The sequence below is a fragment of the Corvus moneduloides genome, chromosome 26 (genome assembly GCF_009650955.1).
Source record: "Corvus moneduloides isolate bCorMon1 chromosome 26, bCorMon1.pri, whole genome shotgun sequence".
In the NCBI taxonomy this organism is placed as follows: domain Eukaryota; kingdom Metazoa; phylum Chordata; class Aves; order Passeriformes; family Corvidae; genus Corvus; species Corvus moneduloides.
In genome coordinates, this window is record NC_045501.1 from 2,922,851 (window position 1) to 2,940,322 (window position 17,472).

The 17,472-nt window shown below is 56.7% G+C and overlaps 1 protein-coding gene across 8 annotated transcripts in view; it reads right to left on the reverse strand.

Annotated features, from left to right (window-relative positions):
- LOC116456089 (zinc finger protein 385C-like) overlaps positions 1-17,472 on the reverse strand; it is a 58,466-nt gene that overhangs the window by 21,397 nt on the left and 19,597 nt on the right. Inside the window, exon 1 of one of the 8 annotated variants that reach the window (XM_032134595.1) lies at positions 8,405-8,612. The exons of 3 other annotated variants lie outside the window; for them this stretch is intronic. In XM_032134595.1, the coding sequence (XP_031990486.1) occupies positions 8,405-8,597 (193 nt within the window). In that variant the 5' untranslated portion in view covers positions 8,598-8,612. Of the gene's footprint in view, positions 1-618; positions 739-6,917; positions 7,026-8,098; positions 8,206-8,404; positions 8,613-17,472 lie in introns of those variants that run through there. 4 more of the 8 variants (XM_032134597.1, XM_032134598.1, XM_032134591.1 and 1 more) reach the window with 4 other exon arrangements.

Genomic DNA, 17,472 nt, shown 5'->3' on the forward strand with positions numbered 1-17,472 from the left:
CCCCATCCCTGCGCCGGATGGGCATCGAGCGCCCTGGCTGCAATGGGATGGTGCATGGCCCCAGGGGGTGGATTCCTGTGCTCTTTCCCTGCCACTGACCCCACTGGCTGTCAAGCCATCCCCACAGCCACCTCCCCCCCAGCACTTGCTCCAGCAGAAGCTGCTGCCTTGGAAAGAAAAAAAAAAAAAAAAAACAAAAAAGGAGCAGCAATTAGTGTGTGGGATGCACGAGGCCGGGGGGGAGGTTGGGATGGAGCAGAGCGCCGTAGCGTCCCTTCCCACAGCGCCCATTCCCGCAGCACCCGTGGCGCTCTGGCACCAGCCCAGCACCCCTCACTGCTGCTGCCCACGGGAAGAGCGGCACTGCGCATCGTGGGGGACTCGGCAGCAGCTCGGGATGGGGGTCACACTCCGATCCCCCCACCAGCCTGCTTCTCCCCCCGCCGGGAAGTTTGGGCAGGATCGGGATTCACTTGTGAGAGGACAAGCCACTGCCCTGACCCTCGTCCCTGGTGCATCAGCCCTGGCCGCGTCCCGCCGTGCCCGTGAGGGTGAGCGGAGCAGCCCCAGCGCCCAGCCCAGCGTGCCCACCCCGCTCACCCGCCCCTACATACGTACCATGGAAAGGCTGCCATAAGCTTTGGGGCGGGGGGCTTGCAAACTTCCCAGTTTTGGTTTTTAAAAGGGAAGAAAATAATAATAATTTTTAAAAAAATCTAATTAAAAAAAAAAACCAAAAAAAAACAAGAACAAAAACAAAATACCCCCCCCCCAAAAAAAAAAAAAAAACCAAACAAACCCAGCCAAGCAACGCAAAGCCAAAAATAAAACAAAAAGCAGCGGGGTGTTTGGGGGGAGGCGGCTGCACCCCCCGCCCCGCAGCCCCGAGCGCGGCGGCTGCGGGAACAAAGCCTGCGGCGGCCGCCCGCGCTCACGGGAGCACGGGAGCAGCCATCTTGCTGCTGTGAGGACTGCCTGCCTCACGGATGCTCCCGGCAGCCCACGGCGGCAGTGGCCACTAGCGGTGGCCGGGATGGGGAAGGCCGCGTGGGCCGCGGAGACGGTGGACGTGGTGGCTGGGCCATGGGCTGCGGCCCCTGAGGCTGAGCCATGCCCCGTGCCTCACCTGAGGGACCCCTTCCCCCGAGGTGCAAGGAGCGATGGGCATCGGGTGCCCGGGAATCCCCACCCCGGCTCTCTTAGCCGACAGCTGGGCACATGCAGCAGGGTGAGCTGCGGGAGCGTTTGCAGTCAGCCAGGACGGGTGTCTGTCTCTGGGTTTCGGCAGAGCCAGGATCCAAGTGCCCTGCAAGCAGCCGTGGGCAGAGCAGCACCAAGCCATGGACACGGAGTTTCGGCAGGATCCAGGTCCAAGACCTTTAGGGAATGCTGTAAGTTCCTGCTTACCTGCACTCCTGGTCCATAGCTGCAGGGCTGGGGCTGAAATCCAACCCCTTTCCTAAGCCCCCCTAGGGCTCCCTAACGAGCAGAATGGCTCCTCACATCCCAAAATCTTTCTTTTAGCAATAAATGCAGGTGAACTTTAGAGCCCCTCAACTACTTCCAGAAAGAGGATTTTGTGCCACCTTTGCTTTCCCGAACAGGGCTCCTGAGCGCACTGAAATCCCAAGGGGCACCAGTGTCCCGTGGGACCCCCGATGGGAACCCCGCTCCTCGTTCTCCAGCACATACCCCATGCCTGGGAGCTGAAGGATGCTCCCAACCCAGACTCGCCCTTCTCCCAGTGTGGAGTTGGGCCACGAGGAGGGATGTGGCCCACCGGAATGTGCCTGGATTAGGAGCTGCATTGTACCTGGCTCCGGCTGGCTCTGCACCAGGGGGGTCTGGCGGCCCCCGGTGAATTCCTCTCTTTAGGCTCTCCACCGCATATCCCGGGGCAAGAGGCTCTTCCTGCTCTGGAGACATTCTTGCCGAGCCACCTCAGCCCAGGGTTAATGAGAGCAGGAGGTGGTGAAACCAGAGCTGGCTCCTGGGGTGAAAACACGGCCGGTTTATTCTTGTGCTAATGCCGCGAAAAAAAGAGGATTGAGCCTTTTTAATGAGTTTTTAGGCTGGAGCCTGCTGCATCCCCTGGTCCCATCCCCTGGTTCCCAGCATCCAGAGCAGGACGGCAAAGGTCAGCAGCCCCAAATTAGGAGTGGCTGGGACCAACTCCACTTCCCATGAGGACCCCCCCACCAACCCCCTGCACTGGGATCCACGGGAAAGACAGTGGACTCCAGACGAGAACACACTTGCTCTGCCTGCTCCATGCAAGGGGCAAGGCTGAAAGTGCTGATCTGTTCTGCCCTGCACACCCATTCCTGCTGGAAGCCTCAAGCTTTAACACGAATTTTGGGCAGCATTTGCAGGATGCCCCTGACCCTGCTGAGCACCCTGCCCTCACATAGCTGCCGGATGTCAGATGTCCTTCCTGGAGGAACTGGACTGGAGATACTCCTGTTTACCCCCGTGCAGCAGTAGCCGCCTTGGCTTGAGCCAATTATTGCTGTTTTTCCCGACCATGCCGTGCCTGAGGAGCTGGGTGGGCAGGTGCCCCAGCACACCAGCACATCCATCATCCACGCGGCACAAGGGCGCCTGCAGCCATGAGCCACAGTTTCCATCTGAGTCCCAGTTTCCATTGGCATCCCACACCTCCGGCAGCCAGAGCAGACCCCAGGCACACAGCTCCCACTGGGATGCCCCGGGCCGATCCCTGGCACCCCTTCCAGCACTCCAGCCCCATATCCATGGATGGGTTCCCTGACGGTTTCTTACTGCATCTATAAGAAGCTGAACAGAAGAAAGCAAACCCAGCCATATTACCCCAAAAAATTTTAAATCCCTGAGTCCAAAGATATTTATGAGATTTTGTTTCCATCCCTGCTCTAAGCCAGTCAGGCTCTGGGAAATGACGCACAGTCTTCTCGCAGGGAAGCAGAGGTGCTGGTGTTCCCAAAGCTGCTGACCCCAGCGAGCCCCATCCCTGTGCAGTCCCCAGTTCTCCTGCCCACCCACCTTGCTGTGCCTGGCTCCACCAGCCCTCTCACCCCTGGCCACCACAGGCCATGGGGTAGGAAAGACCCAGCACCCTGCAGGTCCCTGCTCACCCTCTGCACCCAAAACCCCAGCTGAGACAGCCCCCAAAATGAACTGGGAGCGTGCAGGGGAGGGAGGACTCACGGGAGCTGCCCGGCTGCATCCCTCGCACCCGAAGGTGGTGACAGCTCAGTTCAATCTCTGCCGTGTGTGGCAGAGGGGGGAGGCTGCGAGGAGCCGCTGTCTCACGTGGGAGAGAGCACCCGGCACCGTGTCAGCTCAGCCAAATTAAAAATACTCCTGCAGCCCCCAGGCTGGTGCCTGGACGGGCGGATCTGGCAAGGACGTGGCCTGCGGGATCTGCAGATGCTGGAAGGGACACAGGGAGGAGAAGGTGCTCCCACACAGAGAAGGGGATGGGGCACACACTGGGGGACCCCAGTATTTCCCAGCTGTGTCCCAGTTCTCCTGCACAACTCGGGGTACCTGAGGGGCTGTTCCTCCTCTGCTGGGGGGGCCCTTCCAGCACCACTGTGGGCACAGAGACTCTGGCTCCGGCACACTCCGGTCCTTGCGGAGGGGCCTGCATGGGCAGTGGGCCATAGACAGGGAGCCACGGGGTGCTACTGGAGAAGAAGCCCCTCGACTTGCTGGCATGGGACCCCCACACACACCCTACAGCCACTGCCAGCTTGCAGGATGCAGCCTCGTGCCTCCTTCCCCTGCACAGCCTTGTCACAACCTTCAGCTGCGTGACTGCAGCTGGCAGGGAACAAGCCTTGAAATAAACTCAGATGACATTCCTGCAAACTCTGGACATGGCCACAACAGGATTATTGGGCTGGGCTAGGGAGGGGGGGTTAGCATGCTCATCTCTCCCCGCTGGCGACCCCAGCTCCAGGCTGAGGCTCCTCTGAGCAGCAGCTGAGAAGGGCAAAGCCCTTTTGTCAAGGAGCAGAAGCAAGGACAGGGTGATCTCCTGCCCTGGGCTTCCTCCAGTCCATGCACCTGGTCCTTGGGAGGCAGCTCGGCTGCATCTTCCTCCCTGGCAGCCATAGGGAACTTCACCCCACACCGCTGATATCGAAAACAGCTGCTGGGGAGCAAAACTGGATATCAGTCTTGCTCTGTCAAGCATCTTTTCCTCCCTTGTGCACAAGCACTGAGCCCAACTCCCTCTGGATTTTAATTCCCAGCACTCCCATCTGCCAGGTAATGATCTGAAAAATCAGCATTTAGGGATGCCTCCTCCAGCAGAAATCCCAATCAGCTCAGTGTCTCCTGTGTCATGGCCAGCACTGCTGCCAGGCTGGTGCAGCCTAGCCAAGACCCCACTGACCTCTGCCACAGCTACTGAGGGGCTCGGAAGGGATGTGGGCTCATCCTGACTGGAGGCAGCAGAAGGGAGGTGGCAAGTACTGAACCCTGATCTGGGCTCCACTGCCCACAGCCCTGCCCACCCCTCGCTGGGGTGATGGGGAAGAGGCCAGGGTCCTCCTGAGAGATGGAGAGCTCAGGAGTGCACTGGAGCCCCTGATCAGTTCAGCCTTTATTCTGGACACAGTATAAATTGTAAAAATTGCAGCCAAGTCCAATTCATTACAGCCAAGGAACGGCTGACAGAAATGAAAAGAGAGAAAAGCTCCTCAGATTGATGCTTTCTCACCATTCCAGTGAAATAACCAATTTGGAACAAATTAGGGGCTCCCGTCTCCACCAGCCTTTTGAATTGCCTCCAAGCCAACGCACATTTTTCATAGTGCAGCGTTTCTTCCATTAGCAGTGAAAATTAATGATTTCTATTATTGAAGCACCTGAAGGCAGGTGCCTCCCTCGCACAGCCGGGGCTGGGCTGGCACCAAGTCCCTGGAGAGCCAAGGGGACCCACGAGAAGACAGACAGGTTCAGAGAGGATAAGTGACACGGCCAGGGCCACCTGGCAGGTCAGTGGCAGAGCCAGGATCCAGCCCGTGGCCATCCCTGCCGGGCTGTTCCCTCTCAGCAGTGCCATCCCAAATGTGCCAGAGCGCTGCACACAGCCCACCATGGTGACACCCAAACCCTGCACGTGACGGTGTCACAGCTGTCCCCAAAACCCCCCTAGCAGTGAAACCACGTGGGCTTCAGCTAGTCCCAGCTTTGCTTGGGTAGGGGGAAAAGGGGAACTGCCCTAAGGGCACCCACCAACTCAGACTTCAGGAGGGCAAAGCCCCCAAGAGGGCTTTCAAACCCCAATCCACTCACATATTTTCCCTCCTAAGTTTTAGAGAGACCGAAGCCCTTCATCCCCCCTCGCCTGCTCTCTGCCCCCAGCATTATTCCCTGGGCACAGCTCCCCAACAGCTGAAGCGTGTAACCCCCCCAACCACGGCTACCCCAGGAGGCCAGGATGGTCATGCCCAGGGTTTGGAAGATGACACACATCTGTCATTATTTTTTAATTAGATTTTTATTTCCTACCTCTAGTATTTCATTGTAATTTCCGCCACTCCTACCCAGGCCATGCTAATATAATCACTCTGGAGGAGAGTGGGAGCAGCCAGCCCACTCCTTCCAACATCCCGCTCAGGAAAGGCAAAAAAAAGCAATCTGCTAAATCCCCAGCCCCTGCAGTCATTACAAGCTCAGGGACATCAGGTGGGTGCTGAAACAAACCATCAAAGCCTGAGTGCCGCCAGCACCTGCCAAGAGCATTGGCACTGAGAAACTTCAAAAAAAAGTTCACATTCACTCAAAATACTTGTTAGCAGTTCATTATTGCAGCAAGGTGAGGCATAATTAAAAATGGACTAAAGAGATTTGTGAATTATATCCTCAGCTTGATGCTGGAGACACAGTGATATTTTCTAGCCCACATCATCCTGGAGGTCAAGATTAGATGACAGCTTGGTCTAAAAATACTCTGAAGGGGAGGCTGAGGCTGTTGGAGGAGGTCAGAGCCCCCTATGCCCCCCCCCCCACCATTGCTCAGGGTTGAAACCAGGGGACAGATGTGTCCCTCAGGACATTGCTTGGAGCAAGCCCCAGTAATAAAAACAACTGCTGCATTTACAGGGAAATCCACCCAGAACAACCACAGGGAAAGTTCGGTCCCACCGTCTGCCAAAGGAGCCCCAAAGCCAAACCCAGTAGCTCAGTGGGGCCAGGCTCCCCACACCGTCACCCCCACAGCTCTCGACAAGGCTGGAATCACCGTACAAGCACTATCCGACCCCCACGTTCTTCCACCTGGAGCAACATGGTCCTGGCATGGGGATCATCAGTGAGCCCAAGACACTGCGGGGTCAAAATTGGAGCTTTAGTGGCTATTCAGTGTTTCCTTCATATCTGAGGCCACAAAGTGAAAAGCAAGCCCTGGGGTTGGATTTTTGTTTGTTTTTTAAACCTGCTTTGCCTGACGAGTATTCCAGATAAATATCCCGACTAGTGTTACACACTCCAGAGAGACGGGGAAAGACATTTCAGAGTAAAGATTGTGTTTCAAACTACTATAAAAATTAAATTGATCCATGAGAGACAGCTGGGACCAGCTTGATCCATGGGAGACAGGCACCCCAACATGGGCACCCCGGCGTGGTCCTGACTGATGTGCCAGGCTAACAACCTCCATGTTCCTGGCCTGGCTGCTCTCCGGCAGCCACAGGCACCCACAGAGCACACGCCAGCCACATGTTAGCAGAGGAAAGCGAGTGTATGGCAGCTGCAGACGTGCCCGTGCTCACATGGGTGCGCACAGAACATGCACGGAGAGAAGCGGCACCGCTGCCCACAGGGACGCGCCGGACCCATCGCTGCCAGCAGCCAGGGGCCACGCTCCCCAGCCCCAGCGCCTGCCGCGAAGTTAACGCTGATAATAATGAAACCACTAAAATTACCAGCCCTGAATCCACACGGAACGGGTCCAAGAACAGCGTCACGTTCTGTTTGCTGCCGCTGCTCCGCTTCTCGAGTCTGCACCGGCCAAGCCCGGCCACGGAGCTCCACCAGCAGCCACCTGGCCACCCGTGCCGGTCACCCTCGCAAGGACACTGCCGGCCGCTCTCCCCCTGCCTCATTTCACACAAAAAGCATCGAACATTTGTGTCGCAGGTGCAGCAGAAACACAACTTGGAGCTGACACCCAGACAAAGAGCAAGGGCAAAATCCAGCCCCGTCAGCACACAACCTTTTCCCTCCTTTTTTTGCAGCCCTGGGAAAAATCAATAAGATGCAGTGAGTCAAACTCAGCTTGAATCCCGTAAGTAATTAGGATTAGCAGGCTGGGAGCCGAGGGAACAGGCTGCCTATGTGCTGGGCGGGGAGGGACCATTTTGTGGGTGTAGGGTACAGCCTCAGCTGATGCAAATAACACGAGCAGGTCTTTAACGGGGTTTTCAGGCAGAACGGCAATAAGGAATGGGAACGACAGGATTCGCTTAGTAACAAGAAAATCTCATAAGGATAATTTGGGGTGCCAAGCCCTGTTGGGAACAGGATGGGGACCCCACAGGTGAATCAATATTTGAGTTTGATGCCGAGCCTATTCCCAGCCTCTCACTCGGAGCCCGGACTCCATGAGTACTGCTTATTCCCGGGGTTCTTTCCCGGCAGCGAATAACCCACCTCAATGATTCACTATTTAGAGTTAAGTTTGTGGCCAAAATCGCAAAGTGGAGAAGAGATCCCCCCGTACACACACAGTCTGCGCAGAGCTACCGGCAAAATAAGAACCAATTCGGTATGTTTCTGTCCATAAAGAACAGCTCGGACGCTGGAAAGTGCCCTTTCCTCCAGCTGAAGGAACCCGGCAGAAGACGGGAGTGCTCAAGCCGGGGCCGTGCGGGGAGGAGTAGCCCCGGGACAGCGGCGAGGCGATACCCCCGTCCCCCTCCCCGCGAACCCCACCGGCCCCTCGATCCCCCCCCGGCCCCCGAGCTCCGCGGCTGCCCCGGTCCCGCTGCACCCCCGAGCAGCGGCTCCGCCAGCGGCGAGCCGGGGGATGAAGGAGCGATGGAGAGGAGAGAGATGGAGGGCGACGAGGAGAGATGAGGCTGCGGGAAAGTTGCATTTCACCCACCTAGAAGCATTTTGGATGCGGCTGCGTCGCCTCCGCGCTGCTGGTGCCTCCCGTTCGCCGGGCAGAGCTGCGGGCAGGGCCGGGCGGGCGCACCCCCGCTCCCGCAGCCCCGCTCGCTGCCGCCCCTCGCCCCGCGTCCGGCCCCGCCTCGGCCCCGCAGGAGCGCGGGGGGAGAAGCTGCCGGAGGTGCCGGCTATCAGCGTGGAAATGGGCGGGGGGACCGGGCGCTCCCCCTCCCCGCACAGCCGCCCCCGCGCCGGGGCTGCCCGAGCCCCGAAACTTGGGGCGAGGGGAGGGAACCCTCACCGGCTCCGCTGCGCCTCCGGGGCTCTCTCTGAATCCTCCAAGGTGACTGCTTTGGGGTGACACGTGCCGAAATGCGCCCGTGGGTCTCCACCGCGGGGTTTGCTCGGGGAGGGGAAGACTCAGCAGCAGCCACCCACCCTCGGGAAAGGCTCCCCGGCGGCAGGGACCGCGTGTCCCTGCCTGGTGACCGCATCTCTGCTCGGCAGCCGTGGGTCCCTGCTCTGTTCAGCCCCAGCCCGGAGCGCTGGAAACACACAGGGTCTGACCCAACCATGCCATTGTGGGGTGACACGAGTGGACACGGACAGCCTGGCCAGGGTGGGGTGCTCATCCCAGTCCCCCATGGTTGGGGTTTTCATGAGCCCAGGGCCTATTGCCCTCCCCATCAGTTCATCAGCAAAGACTGTGGCAGTTGGGCTCCCCATGGCAGCACCTTCTCTGTGCTGATTTTTGGCTTCCTCTCAGGAGGCGAGGCTCATGACTTGCTTACATTGCTGCCCTTTAAACAGGGAAATGATGAAAAACCTGCTTGTGAAAAGGGGAAACAGTCGCCTCCCCTGCCTCCCTGAATGGGAGACAAGAACGAGGAGGGAATTAAATATTTTCCTCAAGTCAAACAATTCAAGGAGTTGGGCAGAAACCACTGGGCTATAAGCAGACTGAAAATGAAGACATTAAACCAAGTCCCTTCCTGTGTGCCACAGCCAGACCAGGCACTTTTGGGGTAAGTTACAGAATTTGGTGCACTGAAAAGCACTAAAGCCATCAGGGCCCCTCTGGGCACTGCTGCTGGGCCAGGGCACACCATGGGTCCTTCTCCCAAATTTCACCCTGGCTCAGCTGGCACCAGGGCAGCCCTGGCAGAGCCCCGGGCAGGGTGTTGCTGTCAGGGTTGTTAACAGCAGCAGTAAGTTTAGCTGGGGCACTCGCTAATCCAGGATTGACAGCTGGCCCCGCGTGCCTGGCCCGGCCTCCTGCAGGCTATTTAAACCCGATATTAATTTGTTTAATGTCATCAGTGGTTTGGCGTTACTGCAAGGAGCGTCGAGCAGAGGGAGCTGGAAACGTAAAGACTGCAAGGAGCAGGGGGCTGACAACCATACGATGGCTGTTCTTCTTTCCCCTGGGATAACCACAAGCCATGAGCAAGTCTGGCATCTCCTGACCTCCAGCCCCTCTGGCATGGACTGGCTGGACCAACATACACTCCTGACCCCTGCTCCATCCTCCATTCACCCTTGCCCCCAGCCCTGACCAGCCCCTCCAGTCCTACCCAGCAATTCCCTCAATAAATCCTCTCCCAGCTGCAGCTCATGCTGCATTTATCCCAGCCAGGCGAGCAGGTCCTGGCTGGCATTGCCGTGGCTGAAAGGGCTCGAGCTGGAGTGACACGGAGGGGTGGGAGGGAGGAACGGTGGTGTTGGATGCTGCGCTTTGTGGCCGAGCCTTTGAGGCCAGCTGGAGCAGAGGCTAATTGCAGGTGCTGATTACAGCCCCTGCCATCAACGCCTCCGGCCCTCCCTGCCCTGCCCAGCCCAGCGGATCACTGGAATTTCCCAGCTCCGAAGTGTGGGTCTGTCCTGTGCATAACTTGCTATATTTGTCCGTGTACCCCAGTGCTGGCATAGAGCAGCAGCATAAACCCTCCCACGGGGTCCGGACCCCCCATCCCCCTCCCAGTGGTGCCTCTAGCTGCCCCACATCCTAGGGAGCAAAGCCCGTGGCTGCTGCTCCCTGCACCCTCCGCTGTGGGATGAAGCTGCTGAAGCATCTACCCCAGGGTGGCTGACAAGGGTGCCCAGGGGCCATGGCAATCAGTTCCACCATCCTGTGGGAGGCACTAAAAAAAACCCCAGAGTCAACATGAGGCAGATGCCACAGCCCCTCGTGGTCACCACTTTCCAACACAGGTTGATATCCACGTGTGGGACACTGATGGCTGAGCATCCCAAGAGCGTGGGGACAGAACCAGAGGGCTCTTTGTGGAATGGCCCCAGGCCCCAGCCCTCAGCCTGCAGCTCATCACACACATCCTGGGAGAGGCAAATCCCAAACACGCATTAAGAGGGAGAGCGTTTGCCAGCAGCCACTGTAGAGCCGGGCTTGCTTGGGCAGGTCTGCTCAAATCCTGCCTGTGGCTTCAAGGGAGAGGGAGGGCAGGGAGAAGGGGAGGGTGCTTGGGCTCAGTTGGGGCACCAATGTCACCAATTCACTGGGCTCTTTGAGAGGACAGACTCCAGGACAGAGTGATTACTCCAAACCCTACTGAGGGCAGGGTTAAACTCTTCACTGGCTGAGGGACATCCAGGACTGGCTCTTCCCAGCCTCAGACTCCAGAAGCAGCCTGACAAATATTGACCAGAACTGGGCAATGAACACATCAATAAAGGAGAAGGGAGACAGGGATAAAAGCCCAGCAGGAAGTGCTCCCCTGCCCAAGTCTGCTGAACCTTCCAGAGCTTTTCTGGCTGACTTTGTTCACCAAGGATTTAGGGTATAATTTGGGGGTGAAAGATGCCAGATAGGATCAAGACTGATAGACCTGGAGGATGTGTATCGGTTTTCTTCTGCTCTGTAATTCGAGCCCCATCAGAAGCAGAAGGCTCCGGCTGAAGCAGCCGCCGGCGGTTCATCCCTGCCGGGCCAGGAAGGCAGGCGCTGACCTTTCCTGCTCCTGAGTTTGCTCAGGATTAAGGTAACATATTTTAAGGGCTGAATCCTCCTCCCCCGGGGGGGTTCCCACACAAAGAGAATAGGGTTTGTAGCTCACAGTCCCCCTGTGACCCCCCTGATAAGCAGAGATTCACCAAACTGCTGAGTTCACACTGCCCACCCAGATCCATTTTTTAAAATTAATCTCCATTTTTACAATTAATCCTTCCTGCAGATTTCTGCTTTTATGCATCTAAAAAGAGCAAACCTGGGAGCCATATGTCAGTGGAGGGCTCTGGCGACCCTAGGGGACACAGAACCCCAGCTCTGACCCCCAAGGATGAGCCAACGTGAGCAGGGCTTTGGGAGCCGAGCCTGTGCCTCCCACCTTCATCATCTTTCCCAGGGAGATGGCTAATTACAGAGGCATCCAGGACAGGTCTGCGAATAGGGTGGAGAAACTGGATGATGTAAAAATATTTAGTTATCTAGAAAAGGGGTGGAAATTACACCTGGAAATAGTTTCAGAGAGAGTGTAATATTTTCCATCTAAATGAGGAGGGCCCTCCTGGGAAGAGACAGGGCAGAGGGTTCCGCCTTGCCAACACACTTTGGTTCCCTCTAGCCCTGTGCAGATTTCCTGGGGGGCCACAGGGCCCATATGGAGTCAGCTGGCGTTTGGCACAGAAACCAGTTACCCAAAATCTTCTGGATGCTTAATTAGCCAGGGGTGATGCTGGTTCTTGTCTCACCCATCAGGTTCCTGCTTAGCTTTGGCTCCTTGGGAGCTGCTGAGGCCGGGGAGATCATTTGGGCACATGCTCTGATGCCACAGCACTGAGCACACCGAGACACTCCAGCTGGCACAGCACAGGCCAGATAAATGAAACTATTCCTCATAAGTCTGTGGCTGTAGAAAATACCAAAGGTGAGCTGGAGCAGTGTTGTGGGCAAGTTTCCAAACGCAGCAAGAACTCAGGGGCATGACGAAGGAAGGGAACTGAATTTGAGGTGAGCAGGCAGAGGCAGCCCTGCTCCAACTGCTCCGGCAACTCCAACAGCCCTGGCAACTCCAACAGCTCTGACAGCCCAGATCTGCCTCACATGCTCCACAAGCAGAGAGCTGGGGGCAGCCCGGGGAGGCTGCAGGGAAGGGCCACGGTCCTTATGCTGGAAGGACACAGCTATGCACACCAGTCCCTCACGGCCAGCTCATCCAGAGCTCTGCACCGCTCTGCTCTCGGCATCACCGGCTTTCCCAACAGCACCAGGACCAGAGAGCAGGCCCCTGCATCCCTGCTCCCAATCCCAGCCTATGGACATGGCTCCAAAGGCCAGAATCCCACTTTCTCCCTGTGCACACCCGCGCTGACACCACGGGGTTATGGAAAGGAGAGCTCACTCTGAGAGAGAGGCAGAAGCACGACGAGGGGAGATCATCTCTTCAGAGAAAATTTTATATTGCTTACGACTTACTGTCTGGGAACATAAAACAGTTTAAGCAGCCGACCCTAAATCACAGTGACAGCTCTACCCTACCCACAACCCCCGGCTTGCCCTCCCCCAGCTCCCCCCGACCTGCCTCCCCTCGCCGTTCGCCTGGCTCCAAACGCTCGCTCCTCCCGCGTCCCCGGGCGAGCAGCACACGCGTGTGCACACACACGCACACGCAGAGACACAGCGGGCACGGAGAGAGGCCCGAGGCTGGAGGCCGGGGGGGGATCAGCGGCGTTTCCATCGCTGAGACCCGGACAAGTCACTTCCCCGCGGCTGTCACCCCTCCCCGGTCCCCCCCGTTCAGTCCCGGTGCTCTTTGGGACGGCGCCCGGGCACGGGGCGGCCGCGCAGCCCTCGCACGCACAGCCCGGCACGACCTGTTCCATCCAGCGCCTCTAATCCCCTGTGACAGCCGGGGCGGGAGCGGGAAGCTAGGGGATGCAGCCGGGTGCTGTGGGATGCGGTGGGATGCTCGCCTCTCCCATGTCAGAGCAGGACAGTGGCTGCCTCCGTCCCTGAGAACAGCAGAGCCCCCCGGGCATCGCCCCTGTCCTCACCCCTCCCTGGGGGTGTTTAAGACACAGCAGCCCCCAAGTGCTCGGGGTGCAAAGCCAAGCCCCCGCAACAGGATGCGTTTGGATGCGGTGCCTGGAGTTGCCACAAGAGCCAGAAGCCTGACCCTAGAGCATCCCCAGCACTGGGCTCCCTTCCTAGGGGGACATCACCCCCATTCCGGGGACCTCACCCCCTGCTCAGAGCTGCTGGTCGAGCCCTGGAAAAGGCCCCTTCAGGCTCAGAGCTGTCTCGGGACGGGGATCAGTGGGTGCCGACGAGTTGGGACATGCTCACAGTTTAGCTGCTGCTTTGACCATTTTTTCCCCACTTAAAATAAATCCCAGGCTTTCCTCTTCCAAATCTGCTGAGCTGATGCTACATGGGAAATTGTGAAATATTCCATGGCTACATGTTCCTCCTTGTTCTTAATCCACTTCTAATTAATGTCACGTGTGTCACAGCCCTGAGCTGAGTGGCCGTGAAACACTATTGAGGCAACTTGACAGCAAACCGACTGGAAGAAAGTGACAGCAAAATCCACGATTAAAGAGAAATGGCTCACAACTGCAGGGCTTAAAAATAACACGAGGCAATTTTCCCCTGATTTTGGGGAAAATCGCCACTGCCAGCAGCACAGCACAGCCTCTGCCAGCACCACATCCAGCGGCACCCGGACACCCCCATGGCCCGGGCAGCCCCCACCAGGCCACACAAAGACGATACTTGATATATATAATCTTACCTTGATATATTTTGGCTTGGTCTCTGTATTTCTTAAAGCAAAGCCCTTCCATGGATGCAGCTGAAGCATCCACCTGGGCGCCTCAAGCCCCTGTCGTGGGGACCTCCCACCTCCTTCATGCCCCAATAGAACAAGCAAAGCCCTGCAGCTTCTCCGTGTCATTTTACGGCCAAGAGTTTAAATTTTAAGGCTCTTTTTAGAATAAGTGCATCAGGGAAAAATATCCCCGAAGCTCTGACCAGAACTGGGGTGCAGAGCTGGAGGTCAGGGTCCTGGTGGGGAAGGCTCCACACCACAAAAACCTTCCAGCCAAAGCTGACCACTAATCAATTCATTTTCTATTTGAAGTTACTGACTCAATTAAATCAGAGATTAATTATGCTACAGTTATTAATCCACAGAAAGCTGAATAGCTGGGCTTTTTGGAGGGACAGCAAGATAATAGGGTATTTTCTGAGGATTTAGAAAGGGAGCAGTTTCCTCCGGATTCATGGACCAGCACGAAGTCGATGTGCGGGGTCTGGGCTCGTGCGCTGCCTCTCACATGGAGCCCACAGGTCCTTTCCCCCCACAGAAATTGGCTTTTTTGGTAGAACAAGAGCATTTAGTGAAACAGGGCTTCTCTGCCAGTCCCCAGTGACAGGGGTAAATCCTTCCCTTCTCAGCCTTCTGAGCTCTGCCCCCAGGAGCCCCAAGGGACATCCCTGCACCCCATCCCTACACCCCAATGGGAAGGGAGAAGCCTGAGAATGAGCAGAGGGAAGGAAAATGTACAATTACCCAACTGAGCTTCTTCAAATTATTCCTGATCCCAGCCAGTATCTTTAAGACATGAAAAAAACATTATATTTCTCCCACTGAGATTCCAGGTTATTCAAATCTGATCTGAAAAGCTATTTTTGCTCATCTTTGCTCACAGCTGAAGGGAGCAGCCGAGGCCAACAGAGCAGGAGGACTCCGTATGTTTGTCCTCCATAAATTCACAGAAGCTTAAAATCTGAACCCTGGTGCCGCTTGGGCACAAGGTATTGATCAGCACCCAGTCTCAGCCAAATGCTAAACCCCCTTTAACACTTAGGCTGGGCATGGATCTGCTGTTGGGGAGTTTGGGAGAGCCCGATGTGCTGCCAATGTACTCAGTGATGGACGCCGTGAAGTGGCTCCCATGCCAGCCAGATCCTGGCCTGTCCTTGCCAAATTTCTCCAAAAGGTCCCAATAGCAGGAGAGCAGCAAAACACTGCAGGAGTTAAGGAGGAAACAAGAAAGAACAACTTTTCTTCTGGCATTGCTGGAGCTGGACCTGGCAGGCACCAAGGCTGAGCACAGCCGGGAGCTCCATCAAGGGCAGATGTGAGAACATCCCAGCCCCAACCTAGCGGTGAAATAATTGCTGCACCCTGATTAGTCCCAATTAAACCCTAATCCTACATGTTTGCAGATTCTTTCAATCAATACATTGGGATCATTGCAGACAAAGCCCCTCTGAACATCCCTGAAACGGATTGGCACCCATTTGCTGGGTAATGAACAGCTGGAAGGCTGCGACAGCAGAGAGCAGTGGGGGAAGGAGGAGAAATGCAGCTGAGCAATGAGATGCCGGAGCACACAGAGCAGGGTCATGGAAAAGGAACATGGCCCAGGACCACAGAGCACGATCATGGAGCAGCATCATGGAGTGGGATCACACACCCGCTAGATTGCCCATGGTCAGGTGCACCAGTTCCCCTCCCTCTGCTGCTCTCCACCCCAGGGCACGGCTTTCCAGCTGCTGCTCTGGGTGGTTTTCAGGAGTTGCCTCCCAGCAGGGCTGTCCCAGCCCAGCAGAGAGCACAGCCATGGACTCCTTGGTCAGTGCAACAGGCAACAACCCAGCCTCAGGCACCATGACCCCAGCTCTGCAGGAGCTGTTCAAAGGGAGTGGGTTCCCTGCCAGCCATCAAAATCAGGGAGTTCATCTGGCACCCCCCGTGAAACCTAAGATAATCCCACCAGCAGCCGCCAGCCCCCCCTGACTCTCAGAGCAGCCCAGGCTCCCCCAGGGTCCCCACGTCCCCTCCCGGGGGCCCCACTCTCTGCTGCAGACCCAGTGATGCTGAAGCTGTCACAGCGATTTCTCTGCTCATCTCAAACCTTTCTGCTCCAAACACGCATGGACAGACATTTCAGCAGATAATTGGGAAAACCAGGACCTTTCCCTTTGCAAGGAACTGTTGTTCCAGGGCTGTGTTGCTGAGGGGGGGTACAGCACCAGGCAGCCCCAGTGTGAGGTGGGGTGACAGCATTGGGCAGCCAGGGAGAAGGTCAGGGTACGTTGTGCCATGGGATATTGGAGAGGAGGAAGAGATTGTGACATGAATCAGCCCCAGGGCACAGCTGCCTCCAGGTGTTTTGGCCCTGCCTTGGCATTTAGTTTGGGGGAGCAGCTCAGCAGCCTCCAAAGCCAAGAAAATTGGTTTGAGTTGGGCTCGGGGCTTGTGTGAACCCTCCTGGCACAGGAGATGCCTGAACAGTGTGTCCTTCCCACGGACCCTGGCCAAAGGCGTATGAGCTGCTGTCAGCTCAGATTTGCCTGGGAAACCAGAGCCTCATGCTCCAAAGGAGAGTGCTTCCCACTGCCTTTCAGGGAGATGTGAGCTGGCATAGCCCAGAGACAATGCTCTGGTAGCAGCGAGCGTGAGCTGTTCTTTGCATCCCATGACTTTTTTGAGACACTGGTGGAAAGCCCTTTTGGGGAGAGCACTGGATCAGGGTGTAAGTTCCTGAAATGCTTCAGCTCAGCCTTTCCTGCAATGGGAGCCCCAGACACCACCCAGGACGAGGGGAAGCAGCAGCCCCCTGTCCATGCCCCTGCAGCCACCAGTCCCCATTTTGGGGTGGCTCAGCTCTTCCTGCTCACTCAGCACTAGACAGTGGTTCGGCTCCCGAGGACTCTCAGAACAAACTGAGATCACTTGGGCTCCCTGGGAAATCACAGGCAGTAATTAAATCACTCGTGACCCAGTTGGATTAGAACTGGCATCTGCAACACGAAAACGTCTTTCATCTGTGGGCACCCTGTATCTAATCACCACCTTCACCGTGATTCCATACAGGACAACAAGGACCTGGGATCTGTCTTGCAAAATGAAACGTCTAATAAGCAATAATTTGTTTTTAAGTTGGGGGCTTTCTGGTACAGAGCTAATGAATTGTAATGACACTGATTAGCATGTTTGCCAGTGACGCTCCTCTGCAGCTTTGCTCCGCAAGACGCCAGCGATCACAGCCTGTGCGGGAAGAACAGATCCGAGGAGCCAGAGGGGAGTGGGGAGATTGAGTGGTGGCTGGGAAGCTGCCTTTGATGTAGCTGTAGATGTCAGCGTGAGACAGAGATTCCAGCCCAGAGGAACATCCCATCTTTGTCTAACTCAATTACTTCATTTAATCCACTGTCTTTAACCTCCCAAGGCTCCCCCAGTGCTGACACGCCACTGGAGACCCGTGTTAGCCATTCCTGTCTGTGGGCTGTGCCAAGCTGAGCCCAGCACCGGAGCAGGCAGCTGCCCAGGAAGGGGTTACTGCTCCCAGGACCGCAGGCAGATGCATTTTCTCAGTACCCGAAGGTGCAGGTCTGGCTGGTGA